Source organism: Apodemus sylvaticus, chromosome 14, assembly GCF_947179515.1.
Source record: "Apodemus sylvaticus chromosome 14, mApoSyl1.1, whole genome shotgun sequence".
Classification (NCBI taxonomy): Eukaryota; Metazoa; Chordata; class Mammalia; order Rodentia; family Muridae; genus Apodemus; species Apodemus sylvaticus.
In genome coordinates this window covers 12992814-13010316 of record NC_067485.1, presented here as the reverse complement: position 1 = coordinate 13010316, position 17503 = coordinate 12992814, and the positions used below count along the sequence as shown (strand labels likewise).

Below are 17503 nucleotides of genomic sequence, written 5' to 3'. Positions count from 1 at the left end.
GCCTCACAGTTCTATCCCTCCCTTCCCTTCCCTTCTTTCTCTCTCCTTCTCTGAGAGAAAGGGAGTCCGGCTCCTCCAGGGTTCTGTGACACTGCCCTGACCCGGGCGCGCGGCTGCCCCCGCGGTGGGCGGGGCTCGGGGCGGGACGGGTCCTCTGGGGGCGGGGCGCGGTGGGGGCGGGGTAATGGAGGGGGCGGGGCTGGCGGGGTACTAACCCCGGTGTCGGCGACGCGGTAGCTGCAGTCGCTTCAGCAGCTGGGACCGGAGTCGTGGTCTCCGGGGCCCTCGCCGCTCGCGCGTGGCTCAGCCGGGCCCGTAGCCATGGAGGACTTTATCGTGATTTCCGACGACAGTGGCTCCGAGAGCTCGGCCGGGCCCCGCTCGGGCAGGGCGCGGAGGCTGCGCCGGGCCCTGTCCCGGACCCCCGGCGCGCTGCCCCGCCGAACCGTGGTGAGTGAATCCACTGCCGTTCGCCACGCCCGACGGTAGTCGAGCGTCGCCCCCTCGGGGCCTCGGCGTTGCGTCCCTGGCTCCCCGCCGCCGTGTCTTCCCGCCTTTGGCGGCCTCGGGCCTCGAGGAGCGCGGCGGCGCGGCTGGCAAGGCAGGCCTCGGGTTGGCCAGCGCTGAGCCTTACAGGGCTGTGCCGCGGAGCCGGCCGAGCACATGGGCGACTCACTGAGCACCAGTGCGAGCTGCCAAGCGGTGGCCGGCGGTGGCCTCCGGCCCGAGCTGGCCCCAGAGCTTTGGCAGCGGGAAGAGTGGGGGTCCTGGCCAGGCCGCAGCCGCCACCCGGACCTCGAGGCGGGCGCGCGGGACCGCGTAATTGTTTGGCTTGTGATGGGCACAGATGTGTGCAAGGAGGTAACAGGAGCCCCGGCTGCGAGCGAGGGAAGCGCCGCCCTTGGCACGGTGGCGGCTGCGCTGCAGGGCCTAGTTCCCGAGCCAGGGCCCCGATTTTTGAGTCGTGGAGAAGGACGGTTTATTTTGCATTGCAGATGCGAATCAAATACAAAGCCCGGGGGCGGGGCACTCGCACCTTTGTTTTTTCTCCAGGTTCTTTATCTTTGTCCTTGTTCCTGGAGTGATGGAATAAAATTTTCTGTGGTCTCTGCCTTTCTAGAACTCTCCATAGAAATTTAGTGAACTCCTACCATGATCCAGATGCTGTGGCTTCAATTAGTTCAGGGATCAGTCTCTGTTCTTCTTAATATTTGTCCTAAATCAAGGTCAGCTACTCCATAAGCATGTGAATCACTTTTTGGGTGCTCGCTCATTCATTCTACGTTGCCTTTGGGAAGTTAGAGGGTCTTCCTACATCCAAAAGTAGGTGTCTTAGGATTACATTGCTGTGCTGAAACACCATGACCCAAAGCAACTTGGAGGGAAATTGGTTTATTTAATTTACACTTCGCTGTTCATACTAAAGAAGTCAGGACAAGAATTCAAGCAGGGCAGGAACTTGGAAGCAGAGGCTATGCAGAGGCCACAGAAGTGATGCTTACTGTCTTGCTACCTCTGGCTTGCTCAGCCTGCTTTCTCACAGAAACCAGGACCTCTAGCCCAGGGGTAGCCCCACCCACAATAGGCTGGTTCTTCCCACAGCAGTCACCAGTTAAGGAAATGCCCTACAGGCTTGTTTACAGCTAGGTCTTAGGACATACATTCTCATTGAGGTTCCTTTCTCTCATCTCACTGTAGCTTGTTTCAAGTTGATGTAAAACTAGCAGGTGTTCTCTCTTTCTCAGGAGAGGAACCTAATTTTGCATTTTTGTATTATCTAGCTTGTCAATATACCTTTATGCTAGTTTATCTTTTAACAGTACCTTTATTGTGGTATGATTCATCCATACAATATGATGGGTTGTACAACCATTGTAGCTAATAAATCGTTTGCTTCATCTGAAAGGAAGTCTTATTCTTAAGGTCCACAAACATCTTTGGAAACTTTTTACCACCTTGAATTATAAACATAATTTTAAGTAGAGATAAAAAAAATAGGGTTGTAAGCAATAACTTTACCATTCCCATTGTCTGGAGAGCTGCAGTTTGTGTGTGTGTTAGTGTTAGTGTTACTATAGAAAAATTTCCCTACATGCTCAAATGTATTTAAGTGTCTCTTTTTTTAATGGGGTTGTACTAAAATTTTTTTGAGGCAGGGTCTTCTGTAGTTCAGGCTAGCCTCGAATTTGTTGTGTAGCTGAGGCTGACCTTGATCCTCCTTCCACATCCTGAGTATTGAGATTACAGTTGTACTTGGTTTATGAGGTGCTGGGGATCAAACTTGGGGCCTCAAGTCTTAGGCAGGCATGATACAAACTGAGATGAATCCCCAACCAAGAGATTGTAGTAACTTCTAAAAATCTCTTAATAACTTAAGTGTTTAAATTAAACACCTCTACCATATTTAGATTATAGATTGTTTTGTTGATATTGGTGTTCCATGTATACATGGTAATTTAACAATTTCATGTTCTGACATTAAAGAAAAACTAATTCAACTGAGCCTCTTTGCTCTTGCTATTGATGATTGTGATGAGACTGTCTATAGAGTAAGTTCCTTATAATGGAATATGTGCTACCCCAGTTTTTAATTGGGTTGTTTTCTTGATAACTATTTTTTTGAGTTCTTTATATATTGTGGATAGTAGACTTCTATCAGATATGTAGTTGTTAAAAATCTTTTCCTGCCACACACCTTTTATTCCAGCACTTGGAGGCAGAGGCAGTTGGATCTCTAAGTTCAAGGCAACCCTGTGGTACAGAAAGAATTCCAGGACATCCAGGAATACACAGAGAAACCCTGTCTCAAAAAAAAAAAAATCTTTTCCTCAGTGACTGAGTCCTTTGCCATTCAGAAGGTTCTTGGTTTCCCAGTTATTAATTGCTGATCATAGTGCCTGCACTACCAGTGTTCTGTTCTAAAAGTCTCGTCCTATGCCAAGAAATTGAAGGCTGTTCCCCACTTTCTCTTCTATTATATTCAGTATATCTGGTTTTATGATGAAATCTTTGATCCATTCGGAGTTGACTTTTGTGCAAGGTGGTAAGTAGGAATGGATCTATTTGCATTCTTCTACATGTAGTCGTACAGTTTGACCAGCACCATGTGTTGATGTCTTTTTCTAGTATGTACTTCTAGCTTTATCAAAAGTCAGGTTCCTTAGGTATGTGGCCTTAATGTCTGAGTCTTCAGTTCGATTCCATTGATCAACATGTGTCTATTTTTGTGCCAGTGTCTACTATAGCTCTATAGCACAACTTGATATTAGGAATGGTGAGATCTCCAGCAGTTCTTTTGTTTGGGATTGTTTTAGCTATCCCGTTTTGTTTTTGTTTTTTGTTTTGTTTTGTTTTCTCCATAGGAAGTTGAGGATTGGCCTTTCAAGAATTATGTTAGGAGTTAGAGAGATGGCTCAGCCATCACAACCATCTGTAATGGGATCTGGTGCCCTCTTCTGGTGTGTCTGAAGATAAATAAAATAAATAAAAATTTTGGGGGTTTTTTTTTTTTTTTTTTTTTTTTTTTTTGGTTTTTCCGAGACAGGGTTTCTCTGTGTGGTCCTGGCTGTCCTGGAACTCACTCTGTAGACCAGGCTGGCCTCGAACTCAGAAATCCACCTGCCTCTGCCTCCCAGAGTGCTGGGATTACAGGCGTGTGCCTCTACACCTGGCTAAAATAAATAAATCTTTTGAAAAAAAAAGAATTGTGTAAGATGTTGATGGGAATTGCATTGACTCTGTAGATTACTTTTGCTATTAATCCTACTGATCCTTGAGCATGGGAAATCTTTCTATCCTCTAATACCTTCTAATATCTGCTGGAATTGGGGGCTGCTTCCCTGGATGGAGATGACTGCAGGTTTCCAGGGGATGCCTGCTGGGGTTGGGGGCTCAGATAAAGCAAAGAGTGGTGGGAAGGGGAAATCTGTGTGATCCACAGGAAATGGGGGAGGACGAGGGGGCGCAACAGGTATAACTACCTCATCTGGGGATGGGCTGGAGGACTGGATTCAGAGAAGGAAGAGTGCAAATCTGCCATTAACTAAAGTTTTTTGTTTGTGAGTCAAGGTTTTTCTGTATAACAGTCCCGGCTGCTGTGGAACTCACCTTGTAGACTAGACTGGTATGAAACTTACAGAAATCCTCCTGCCTCTGCCTCCTGAGTACTTGGACTAAAGGTGTGCACCACTACCATCTGGCTCTAAATTTTTTTTCCTGGCCTTTTGTTTTGTTTTTAGTATACTAGATGAGCTTATCAGAAAATTGGAAAACAGTGACAGAAGACAGGGAAGTTCAGGTCAGATCAATAGAAATGACCAAGTTCACCATCAATGAGCAGGAAGATTAAGTAAAACTCAATAACTACATAATTATGTGGGGTGAAGCAATCCAAAATATTTGAAATAGAGTCTTAAAAGAACAGGAATAGATTAGACAACTTAAAAAAAAAAACAGCTGATAAAATTTATCAGATTTGACTGGTGGGGATTAATTTACAGATCTATAAAGAAAAAAATAAGACATATGGAAGAATAAACAATGAAAACTCATTTTGTATCTATACAGAGAAAAATGATGTTACACACAGAAAACAGTGTTTAATCGAAAGAACACTGTATATGACTGGGGATGAGGCTGGGGCAGTAGATTTGGAGGAGAAGGAGAGGTGAAGATCGCCAGTAAAGACATCTTAAAAAATAGACCAAACTTTTCATTAGTACCCCTGCACTATAAGATTATTATGCTGAAAAGAAATGATGTCAAGTGGAAATACATATTTCCACAAAGAAATGAAGAGCACCAGAAATTCTAAATATATGCTGAAAAGCTAACACTTTAAGAAATAGGGGCTGGAGAGATGGATCAATGGACTGGAGTTTAATTTCTAGCACCCACATTGCAGCTTACTACCATCTGGAACCCCAATCCCAGGGGACCTGAGGATACCAGGACACACATACTGACAAAACACCCACACACACATTAAATGTGTGTGTGTGTGTTTTACTTTTTTAAAGAAAAGGACTGAAGAGAAAGGCTTAGCAATTAAGAGCACTGGTTGTTCTTTCAGGTGACCCAGGTTAAATTCCCAGCACCCACATGGCAGCTCACAGCTCTCTGTAACTCCATTTGTAGGGGATTTGACACCATCACACAGACACAAATGCAAGTAAAACATCAATGCACATTAGAAAGAAAAAAGAAATAGTTCCTTTAACAATAACTTGCTTGAAAGATGTAGTAATAAATATCTGTATTTATTGCAAGAGAGGTAAGACAGAATTGCCACAAATTTAAGGCTAGCTTTGGCTATGAAACCTGTCTCAAAAAAAAAAAGAGGAAAAAAGAAAACAAAAACAAAAATGAACAGAAGCAGAGTAATGTGGGGGTGTCTCTGTGGCCTTCACAGGCAGCAGAGTGACAAGCTGTGGGAGGCAAGAAGGCAGTTCAGTGTAACAAGACTCAGTAGCCAGTGTTGACTCAAACTTTGAGAGTCTGACCACCACATGGTTTATTTAAGCACTGCACAGACTGGGGAAAAGCACTCTTGTGAAGACTATCTGAACCCTGAGTGCGCACCCAAGCATTTCTGATTCTCTTTGAGGAACAAAGTAAACTAACTACAGATCAGACCTGACTACATCAAAACTACAAAGCACATGTGATACCTCCCATAAAGATAGTCTATAGATTGACTGAGGAAACAAGTTCATGAGAGGGATCAGGAGGAAGGTCCAGTGATGGAAAGTCCTTGGCCAACAGATCGGGTAAAGGTGACCAGGCTAGAAAGCACATCCACTCCAGCCTTCTAGGTGAAAAACAGGTTCTGCCTTTGTTCCTTTGAAGGAACAATCTTTTGTGCTTAACATTCCAGATTCCCCTACTGCATATCTATGAGCATAAGGACCTCCATGCCAACTACAGAGTAAAAAGTTGAGCAGCCGGGCAGTGGTGGCGCATGCCTGTAATCCCAGCACTTGCGAGGCAGAGGCAAGGGGATTTCTGAGTTTGAGGCCAGCCTGATCTACAAAGTGAGTTCCAGGACAGCCAAGGCTACACAGACTTATAATTTAAATAAGTTTACCTATTAGTGTTTAAAATATCACAAAACAAAGGGTGAGGAACAAGGTAAACAGAATATTTTTAGGGTTCCTCTACTTTTACCCTAAGTAATCCATTTTTTTCCTAAGCATAGTAGCACATACTGAATTTCTAGACTAATCCCAAGATCAATCACTGAAAATATAATTAAAAGATGTACGACAGCCTGGAGAGATGGCTCAGCAGTTAAGAGCACTGGCTGCTCTTCCAGAGGTCCTGAGTTCAAATCCCAGCAACCACATGGTGGCTCACAACCATCTGTAATGGTATTCCATGCCCTCTTCTGGTGTATGTCTGAAGACAGCAATGATATATTCATAAAACAAATAAATCTTTTTTAAAAAGCTTCTTAACAACAGGATTTGATTTGTTTTTTGTTTCTTAAAAAAGATGTATGCCTAGAAAAGCAAGAGGAATTCAAAAGAAAAAGTTAGAAAATCAAAAAGCGATCATAGTCCCTGCAAGTAAAAGAAAGCAGAAGCAAATATAAAACATTCTTGAGAAGTTTGGCACATTTGGGGACACATCATGTGATAGACTAGTAAGTACTAAGATTATAATGAACAACCTTAGGAATCTTGGTAAGGCATTTGACTTTAATTCTGGAGTTTGTGTCAAACTGATGATAGTTGAAAATGAGGGTTGACATGGTGTCAACATGTATGGGTGTATATGTTTATTGGGGGGCTAGGAATTGAATTCAGTGCCTTTTGTAAGCTAGACAATTACTCTATGACTTAGCTATACCTTCAATCTGGTGATGTAGCATTTTAGCAGTTGGCTATGTGGGATGAGTTAAATTCAAGCTCTGGAGTAGACTTTCAACTCTGTATGTTCACCTTGCTGTTGAGTATCATCAAAGGCACTGACTGATGTTGTCTGTCTCTTTCTTAGAAACTGAGGCTTTCAATTTTGCCAAACAGTTCCTATTCTAGCACTAGGTACATACCAGATTTTTACTTGACCAATTCAGAACTCCACGTGTTTGAATCTGTTGACAGTGGTTACCATGGCACCTATTAAGAGAAACAGCACTGAAGCAGAGGGGACTATTTGGAAAAAAGGGTAACCAACAAGGAACAGGGAAGATGAAGAAAGCAGTTCCTGACAACTGCAACCCAGAACAAAGTATAAAGATATGTATAAAAGTATAACAAAACACTTAACGTGCTAACTAAAAGAACAGTTATAAAATGTAAGAGAGAGAGAGAGAAATGGTATGCTGGTTATGGTGGACACCATTGCCAGACTGTAACATACCAATAGTAATGGTACCCAGCCAGGTGAGAAGACACCTAGAAACCACTACAATGTTATTCCAGGCTCATGGCACAAAGGTTGGTAACAGTGCCCCAAGTGTGTAGCCTGCCACTTTGTGCTGTTACTAATTTAATAAGGAAACTTTCTCACATGCTGTTACTACTATTATTAGGATGTTCTGTGCTTTGCTGTTCTTGGAAGGCAATCACAACAGAAGTCAGAACGACTTTCTAGAGTTAGCCACAATAAGCTTGGACCTGAACCAATACACCCAACAAATGGTATTTTGCCCCTGGGATGGAACATAAGAGACACCTGTACCTATTTAGAATAATGCTTCCATTTTGAGTAGTGGTCAAGTAAAGTTTAAGTCTCCAAGACCTCCCTGGGAACTATTATCAGAAAGAGACATGTAACAAATCCTTGTTGTGACAGTTAAGACATGAATGTGGCAAGTCTCCTGCTACAGTTGAATGTCCCAACCAATGGGGACAGGATAAGTGTACAACAAGGACATATTCCTAAGGAAATCCCCTATCCATATATCCTGATTGGTGAAATAACTTAGCACCAATGTTTGTGGATTTTAGGCTTAAAAGCCCTGTAGAATCTTAACTCATTATTACAGTTCAGCTTCCAAGTCTAGACCATGGCCCTGATTGATCAGCCTGGGGCAAAGGCTCAACAAATTATCCTTGTCTGACTGAGACCAGTGTTCATGTAGTTTGTGAGGTGACTCCTGGACTCCAACATTGTTATAGAACAAATTCTTTTTAAAGCTTATTATAGGCTAGGTGTAGTGGTACATGCCTATCATTTCTGAATTTAGGAGGCAGAGTCAAATCTCGAATCACACTGTGACCCCTGAGACTGTTACTTATTAGGGGAAAAAAAAAACTTTCTACTTTTGTGGCTCAACCCTAGCACACACAAGAACTTTGGATTTATTGTAAACAAGATTAATAAAGTCAATCCTTGGTTGGCAACCAGTTGTCAGAGAGTGATGGGTGGGGAAGGGGAGGGGAGGGGCATAGAGTAAAAGGAAGTCAGGAGAATAGATAGAGATTCACAAGAAGTAGAAGGGAGAGAAGGCTTTTTTTTTTTTTTTTTTTTTTGAAGATTTTGAAAGGGCATGAAGAGGGAGAGCTTTGTTTTGGAACATAGGTTATGGAGGAAGGTCATCTGGAGCTTTCCCTGCCGCTCAGCTACCAGGTCTTCACCCCAGCATCAGGCTCCTGAGTCTTCATTGGGAAAATCAAATGATTGAGATTTTGTTAAAAACATTTGGCACTCCAATGCATGGCACGACCATAAGGACAAATCACACCAGTCGTGGACAAAATGAGACCCGTCAGATTGGGTAAGTTACCTGGGAAGTGCTCAAGACTTAATACAAGGTGTAGGGCCCTGTGTAGTGGACTTTAGATGGCTTAAAAATAGAAGCAGGAAATGGAAATATAAATGACTTAACTGAGATTGACATAATGCGGATTATAATTACTAAGAGTCTGGTAATTAGTAATTTATCCTTAATAGCCATAGTTTTTTTGTATTAAATATGAAAAGTGGGTTAATAAAATGCAAGCCTTAGAAACATAAGAAAAATACTCAGACATAAACAGAAGAATGTAGACGAGGACCTACCACACCACCACATTAAAACTAAAGAGGGGTGTAAAAACTCAACCTTACTTTATCCAATAACTGTACAAGACCTACCAGGAGATAATAGGCACTCCTAAAGTTATAAAGAAGTTAAATGGATTTCTATAGACATTAGATTTAAAAATATTTAGGAAAGCAGTAGTTTCATATGGTCTGTACTTATCCTGTGTGAGGCAGATGCTATATTCATGGCCACCTCAGAACAGAACTGGTCCTCAGTCAAAATGGCAAACATGGGGAAAAGAGAAGGCTAGGAGCATAGAACAAGAAAACAGAGCTAGAGGGATTACTTTTTCCCAAGACCACTTGCTAGGTGAAGGGCAATTTGCTGTGACAAAGGCAACTTGTATTTGATAACCACAACCTGGCACTGTCCTATTACAGCTCTAAATGCTTGGGACAAGGTTGAATAATTAGGAAAGAGATCTGAGTTGTTTACTAAAATTTTACAAGACTCAAAGAAGCCTTCACTGAGTTTTTGGAAAGATTGACTGCAACTGTAAATAGAATAGTATCAGATTCAGAAGCCAGACAAATATTAATCAAATCTTTTGCTTTTGAAAAACTAGTTCAGAATACAAAAGAGTGATTAGACCATTAAAGGCAAGGTCAGCACCAATAGATTATCAGACTAGAAATATGGCTGATATTGGATCACAGATTTATGGTGTTACTCTGATAGAAATAATTTCTAAAAATTTTAAGAAACATCAAAATGTCAGATGTCTTGTGTCTCAAAGGTCATTTGAAAAGGGATGATAGCTGGGCAGTGGTGGCACACACTTTTAATCCCAGCACTTGGGAGGCAGAGGCAGGCAGATTTCTGAGTTCAAGGCCAGCTTGGTCTACAGAGTGAGTTCCAGGACAGCCAGGGCTATACAGAGAAACCCTGTGTCATCAAAAATACAAAAAGAAAAAAAAAAAAAAAGGATGGTAGGCAAAGCATTTTCTCAATGTCTTTTCTAGAGCTAATACAAAAAGAAAGCCCCCCCCCCTTTCTGGAGAATGCAGGAGGTATGGCAAAGGCTGGCATTGCATTAATGAATGCAGATCAACAAGGGAGAGAGAGGCAAGGCAACCCTTGAAATTACAAGGGGCGTGCAGACCCAATATCAAATTTGATTCAGTCATTCCTTGTCAGCATTGGAGAAACTCGTCCATAGTTTTAGGTCTGTTATTAAAAACAACACTGCTCTGGATATAATAAGGACAGAACAGCTTTAGTAGATAAAACGAAAAATTCTGGAGAGACTAGAAAACAGTTATTTTAGCAAACTGCTATAAATGATCAGAGACCAAAGCTAAAAATACAAACAAATGGCATTGAAATTGAAGGTTTAGTAGATACAGGAGTAGATGTAACAATAATGTCACCAAAATTTTGGCATCCAGATTGACCCCTTCAGGAGGTAAATATTCAGCTTCTAGAGATTAGAACTTTAGGTAAAACAAAGTGCAAGATGAGTCAATTTCATAGTGCCAGAATGACAAATAGGAAAATTAAAGCCATATGTGGCTAATATGACCACAAATTTATGGGGCCCTGATTTGTTGCAGCAATGCAAAGCACAGATCAACATTCCTCCAATCTCAGAAACAAGCCATAAAGAATGCTTCTGAGAAAAATATTAAAAGGTATTTTCTTCCTCCCCCCACCCTCCAGACAGAGTTTCTCTGTGTAGCCCTGGCTGCACTGGAACTCACTCTGTAGACTAGGCTGGCCTCAACTCAGAAATCCACCTGCCTCTGCCTCCCAAGTGCTGGAATTAAAGGCATATGCCACTACTGCCCGGCTAAAAGGCATTTTCAACAACAGTTATAGACTGTCCATTTGTTCATAAGCAGGACATGACAGATGTTGGTCTTTCAAAGGTACCAACTGCTTTTACTTTTAAAATGGCTGACAAAAGTGTGTGGTTGGAATAATAACCTTTGACTTAAAAAAAGTTACAGGTACTAGAACAGGAGCAGCTGAAGGCTCAACATACTGAAGAATCTACCAGCCTATGTAATTCCCCTGCATTTGTTATAAAAAAGAAATCAGGAAAATGGAGGATGTTAACAGATTTACAAGACATAAATAAGATGGTTCAGCCAATGGGCGTTTTACAACTTGGAATTCCATTGCCTTCTAAGTCATGGCCTTTGATAATAATTGATTCAAAAGATTACTTTTTCACAGTCCCTTTGCATGAACATGATAGAGAAAGGCTGTTTTTTCAGTACCAACTTATAATAGCTGTGTAATAGAGATATTGCAAAGTCTTACCATAAGGAATTTTAAACGGTCCTACCTTGTGCCAATATTTCACACAGCAGCCATTAGAAATAATTAGTAAGCACTTTACTCAATCTAAAATTTACTATTATGTAGATGATATCTTACTGGCTGATTAAGATGCAGATACCTTAGAAAAAATATTTCATGAAGTACAGAGTATTTTGCCTTGCTGAGGATTACAAATTGTTCCTCAAAAAGGGAGATTCTATTAATTATCTAGGATATGAGATAGGTTTACAGAAAATTCAACTGCAGAAATTAAAAATCAGAAGAGATCAACTACAGACTCTTTTTAATTTCCAAAAATTGCTGGAAGAGGGCTGGAGAGATGGTTTAGTGGTTAAGGGCACTGACTGTTCTTCCAGAGGTCCAGAGTTCATTTCCCAGCAACCACATGGCTCACAACCATCTTTAATGGGATCTGATGCCCTCTTCTGGTGTGTCTGAAGACAATAACTGTACTCACATTAAATAAATAAATAAACAAACAAACAAATAAATAAATAAATAAATAAATAACTCTTTAAAAATTTGTTAGCAGATATTAACTGGTTATTGCCCACAATTGGATTAACTACTCAAGAGCTAAGTAATTTATTTCAAACCTTAGAAGGTGATAAGGACATATTTGGGTCTAGGAATCACCTCACAAATCACTTGAACACCAATCTCAGTCAGATAGGGATAGTTTATTGATCATATGCCCTCAGACTGATCAACCAGGGATTCAGGAACTGAACCATGACCCCAAGTTAAGATTCTACAGGGTTTCTTTTCTTTTTTCTCTTCTTTTCTTTTTTTTCCTTTTTCTTTTTTTTTTTTTTGACAGCCAAATCTTTTTTTTTTTTTTTTAATTGGGGGAATGGGTTGCTAGGGGTTAGGTCTGGGGCCCTCACTGCACAGCTTGTTCATTGGCATTGCCTCCAGAATCCTGTGGATTCATCATATCTGGAAGCTCTGGAGGTCTAGAGAAGGGCTCTGTGCGCAGTTTCAAAGGTATCATTTGCTCAGAAGGTCAGGCCCATTGTGGCTGGGGTCTGTGGCCATGCTGTCTGACTAGTGAAGTCACACTCACCCAGAGACATCATCAAGGAGCTGGTCATCCTTATACAGCCACTGCTCCTCTGGCCGCTGCTTGAGGATGACCTTGACGATGTACTTCAGTTAAAACATGATGCTTAGCCAGGCGGTGGTGGCGCACGCCTGTAATCCCAGCACTCTGGGAGGCAGAGACAGGCAGATTTCTGAGTTTGAGACCAGCCTGGTCTACAGAGTGAGTTCCAGGATATCCAGGGCTACACAGAGAAACCCTGTCTGGAAAAAAACAAATCCAAAAAACAAAACAAAACAAAAAAAAAAAACAAAACAAAAACAAAACAAAAAAAAAAACAGATGCTTGACCCATTGGTGTCCGTAAAGATGGTGGTTTTATGGTGACGGATCATGAGATACATGTCCATCCCAGTGGCAGCTGCTGGCTTGATGCCCCTACAGGGTTTTTAAACCCAAAAATTCACAAACATCTGTGCCAAGTTATTCCACCAATCAGGATTTAGGAGTATGGGGTTTCCTTAGGAACCTGTCTTTGTTGTATACTTATCCTGGGGTACACTTATTGTTGGGTTATTCAGCTGTGGCATCGGTTGGGAGTATAGTCTACCAGGATAGGACTTGTCTTGCCTAACATTCATGTCTTAACTTGCCAACCAGGATATCAGTTCCCAAGGAGGTCTTCAGAGCTTAAACTTTACTCAACCAGTACTCAAAATGGAAGTCTTATTCCAAATAGTTTCTTACATTGGTGCAGATGTTTCTCTTATGTTGGGGTCCATCCCAGGGTCAGCTTATACCATAAAAGCTTATATACTAGTGAAGAAATGGGTATTTTTTAGCACACAAACAGTAAAAAAATTAAAGACCTATGTAGAAAAGGTTTCTGAATTGATTCTGAAAGGAAAGATGAGACTTTGTCAATTATGAGATTATAGACCCAACAGAAATTGTAGTACTTTTTATTAATGCTGAAATTGCCTCATTATGGGCAGAAAAATGAGCATTGGTAAAGAGCTTGCAGTAATTTTTTGGGAGAGATTAACAACAAATATGCCCCAAACAGGAGACTTCAGTTTATTAAAAGAACTAATTTTGGATTCTCCCTTGTACAGTAAAAGACACAAATTTCTGGAACCCCCTACCATCTATAATGATGCAAATAAATCAGGAAAGGTAGGTTATAAGTCAGGAAAAATAAGTAAATTGACTCAGGGCCCTTATGATTCATTTTCAAAAGCAGAGTTATGCCATTCTTATGGTATTATTAAGTTTTCCTGACTCAATATATGTAGTGGGAAAAGGTTAAAATATAGTTCCACCCTGCCAGGCCTCAGCTCCAAGTCCTGGCAGGTCTCTCTCTCCTGCCCAGCACCCACTCCTTCCAAGTATCCGGCAAAGCATGACTCTTAAACTTGAATAGTTAACCAAATATATTTATGTATATGAAACTCCCAATTACATAATGCCAATTTACAATGATAAAGTTTTATCTCAATATTTCTAATCTCTCAGCACACCAGAAACACATCTGACGCCATCTGGATCTGTGAGTCCTCCACTCCCTCGTGCAGCTCCCAGGCTCCCTCTCTCTCCACCCCTCCTCCTCTTAGCTCCTCCTCCTCTCTCCCCTCTAATCACTGGCCTCTCACTGCCTCAATGTGAATGGATAGGAAATATCTTGCATCAAATATAGTTATTAATTCTCAATATGCAGAGAGTTTGTTTTACATATTGAAACTACTAAACATATTCTGGATGATTCAACTACAGTAAGTAATCAGAAATAGAAATCATACTGTATATAACACATATCAGATCCCATTTGGGTCCATCAAACCCTCAAGCACCAGGTAATGAAGAAATTGATCCACTATTAATAGGAAATGTGTGGGGTCGGAGAGAGATGGCTCAGCTGTTAAATAAAGATTTTTCTATCACTTTGGCGACAATCCAAGGAAATTAATATAATAAGTATATTATATATACTTATTATAATAAGTATAATATAATGGTAACCAAACTCCATTACCTGCAGGAAGTAACCCAAAAGATACCCAAAGAAATGAAATATGACAAATGAATGTGTTTCATTTTGAAGAGTTTGGAAAATTAAGCTATGTGCACAGTATCAGAGTTAATGGGATTTCAGTGGACAACTGCTTTAAGTTCTGAAAAGACTGATTATGTAATTACACATTTATTAGAAGTTATGGCTATTATGGGAATACCTTCCAAGTTAAGGCTAGAAATGCTCCAGCATATGTCTCTAGTAAAATTAAACAGGTTTTTTTTGTTTTTTGTTTTTTGTATATTACAACATAAAGCATATTATGAGCATAGGACAAGCCGTTATAGAAAGATCTAATTTTCCTTTAAAAGATATACTTAGTAAACAGAAAGGAGTAATAAAGACTTGCAGAGATAGATTACACAGTGCTTTATTAACTCTAAAATTTGTAAATGCTAATGAAAAAGGAACAACAGCTGTGGAGAGACATTGTATAGTAGATAAAACTACTGAATCAAGTTAGTCTGTACATATCAAAGATGTGTTGACTTCAGAATGGAAACCGGTATGTCTTATGTTGGGGAAGAGGGTTTGTCTTTGTTTCCACAGAAGAAGAAAAGTTGTGGATACTACTGAGACTTATTAAAGATTAGATTTGAACAGGAGAAATCTTGTCAATAAGGAGAGTTGATAGTCCATCAGATAGTTTGGTCGCTCAGTCTAAACTAACTTAAAAAGACTAAAAATGCCCTTTTATTTGATCAGGCATGAGAAATAATATTTTCAAATAGTAATTTACAAGGGGCACTCTTGCCTTACTGGCATGAAATGAAAAATAGTTTTTCTTAAATCACATGTCTTAATTCCATGTTAGTAGGTTAGATTGTAGATTGCTACATGGTCCACACCATTTTGGACATCATCTTTTAAATTTTCTTCTTAAATAAGAAGGGGATTTTTGTTGTTTGGTATTAAAACTACAGTTTAAATTTTTAAATGAGATTCAAAATGCTTTAAGTAAACTCAAAGGGTTACTACAATTGTTTTCTAAATCTCCAAGAGTTTGAGTGGTTTGGAGATAAGATAAAATATTTGAGCAGTAGTAGCCCATGCCTTTAACTCAACAAAGAGAGATCTCTATAAGCGAATTGTTTTCTAAATTCTAGAGCTACAGAAAACAAGGCGGTGGTGATGCATTCCTTTATTTAATTCCACCACCCAGGGACAAAACCCAAATAAGTTCCTAATTGGTATGTTTGTTATGTTTGCACACTAGAGAAATCACATACCATATTTACAGATTCTTATAGAAACCCCTCTACAGGGTTACTAGAAAAGCAGCTAATTTCCAATGGGGACAGGAACAAAGAACAGCTTTTTTGACTACAAGTAAGCTCATCTCTGTGTCTGCAGCCTAACCAATATTGAACCAGATGATAACCTAATTATGGATATCATATTTATTGGCAGATTGTCAATTGGGGACAAATTGAAAAGGAGTTCACTAATATTTGCCTGTCAGTTTCTATTGCAGATGTTTTCTATATATGGAGGATAAATATATTCTTTCCTTGAGAAACAAACCTGGACATTTAATGAGGCAAGGAGAACCTTACACTCGGTCATTGTCAATGATCCTGTAGTCAGAAGGGCACCCCTTCCAATGATGGATTGGATCTATCTGAAGGCAGAGTCCTTCACAGACTTAGTTATGGAAGAAACGGTTTTAATTATAGTAGAACTGGTACCTATCTGAATTCCTTTGTGGCCAGGATGTAGTAGCAAAGGGGTCTGTGCCTTTTTACATGGAAGAAATAGCTCAGTTGCTTGTATTCCCCATCCTTAAACCTCTTACCCCTCCCTGCAAAGAGTCACCAGAATGGTCATAACATTTGGCTAATGCATGGCTTACTGATGGTTCATCAACCACTGATGGAACCAAAATTAATGGAAAGTGGCAGCCTATAGATCGGGAGGTGGAATGGCTAACACTGAGGAAGGACCCACAAAATCAGTGCAGCATATATTGGCTATAAGGCAAACAACTAGGAAAGGAAAAGAAAAATCTCTATTTTCTCCAATTCATGGTGCATGTGTAATGGTTTAGCTATAATCATCCAAATGGAAGACCACTAACTGTCAGATAAATGGCAAAAATATTTGGTCATAGGAGGCATGAATGGACATGGAAAAACATAGAAAAACTTAGCAAAGACATCAAATACTATATAATTCATGCAGGCAATACAAACAAAACCGTCAGAAAATAATGAAATAATGAAAAATGGCATGTTTAAGACTAGAATATTAAAATTTGCCAGGGAACAAATTCAGAATAAATTAGCAAGAATGATAAATTATACATTTGAAAACCTTGAAAGTTTACCCCTAACACTAAAAAATAAGGGGAAATGGGGAACCAAATTAAGCCAGGACAACTCTGAGAATAACTATTATAAGTGATTCATAACCAGGTAGTGACTGGTTTTAATCCGTTAATTCTAACACTTGGGAGGCAGAAGCGGGCACATACAAATTATAGTGATTTAAATTCAAAAGAATTTTTTACTGTTGCAGAAAAATACATCTTGCCCTAGGAAAAATATAACATGCAAAAAAAAAAAAAAAGAAAGAAAGAAAGAAAGAAAGAAAGAAAGAAAGAAAACCCCAGAGTTAATGTTGGGGCAGAGTTTGCTTTTATCATTCCAAGAGAATAAAAACATCCAACTAGGGAATCCAGAGACCACTGGACAAGTGAAACATCTGAAGAAAGAGAACTGATCTTCAAGAAAAAAAGATGGACCGAGTGGCCCACCGCCAGCTCACCTCTGCTGCCCTCTGCAGACTTAGTGGCAAGTGCTCCTTATGTGGTCCCAATTCAATTAAAAACTAAAGCTGACTTTGGCAGTGGAGCATGGCTCTCTCCTCTAAACCCACACAAGCTTGGAAATCCCAAATGTCTGTCTCAAATCAGAAGAGTCACCTGGTATAGGACGGAGGAAAACAAAAAATAAGGGACTGTTCTATTACTACTAATCTCATAATCTTGGTTTACATTTGACTCTCTAAAACTTTTCTTAAGGTATAAATATTATTTCAAAATATATAAGATTATTATGTATATCTTAAACTTT

General features: G+C 40.2%; 1 protein-coding gene and 1 pseudogene across 1 annotated transcript in view; one reads left to right on the top strand and one right to left on the bottom strand.

The window, feature by feature from the left end:
- Positions 1 to 210: 210 nt before the first annotated feature.
- Simc1 (SUMO interacting motifs containing 1) overlaps positions 211 to 17503 on the top strand; it is a 45708-nt gene continuing 28415 nt past the window's right edge. Inside the window, exon 1 of the mRNA XM_052156244.1 lies at positions 211 to 450. Coding sequence (XP_052012204.1) covers positions 322 to 450 — 129 coding nt within the window. The 5' untranslated portion in view covers positions 211 to 321. The remainder of the gene's footprint in view (positions 451 to 17503) is intronic.
- On the bottom strand, positions 12201 to 12768 carry LOC127664362 (elongin-B-like; annotated as a pseudogene).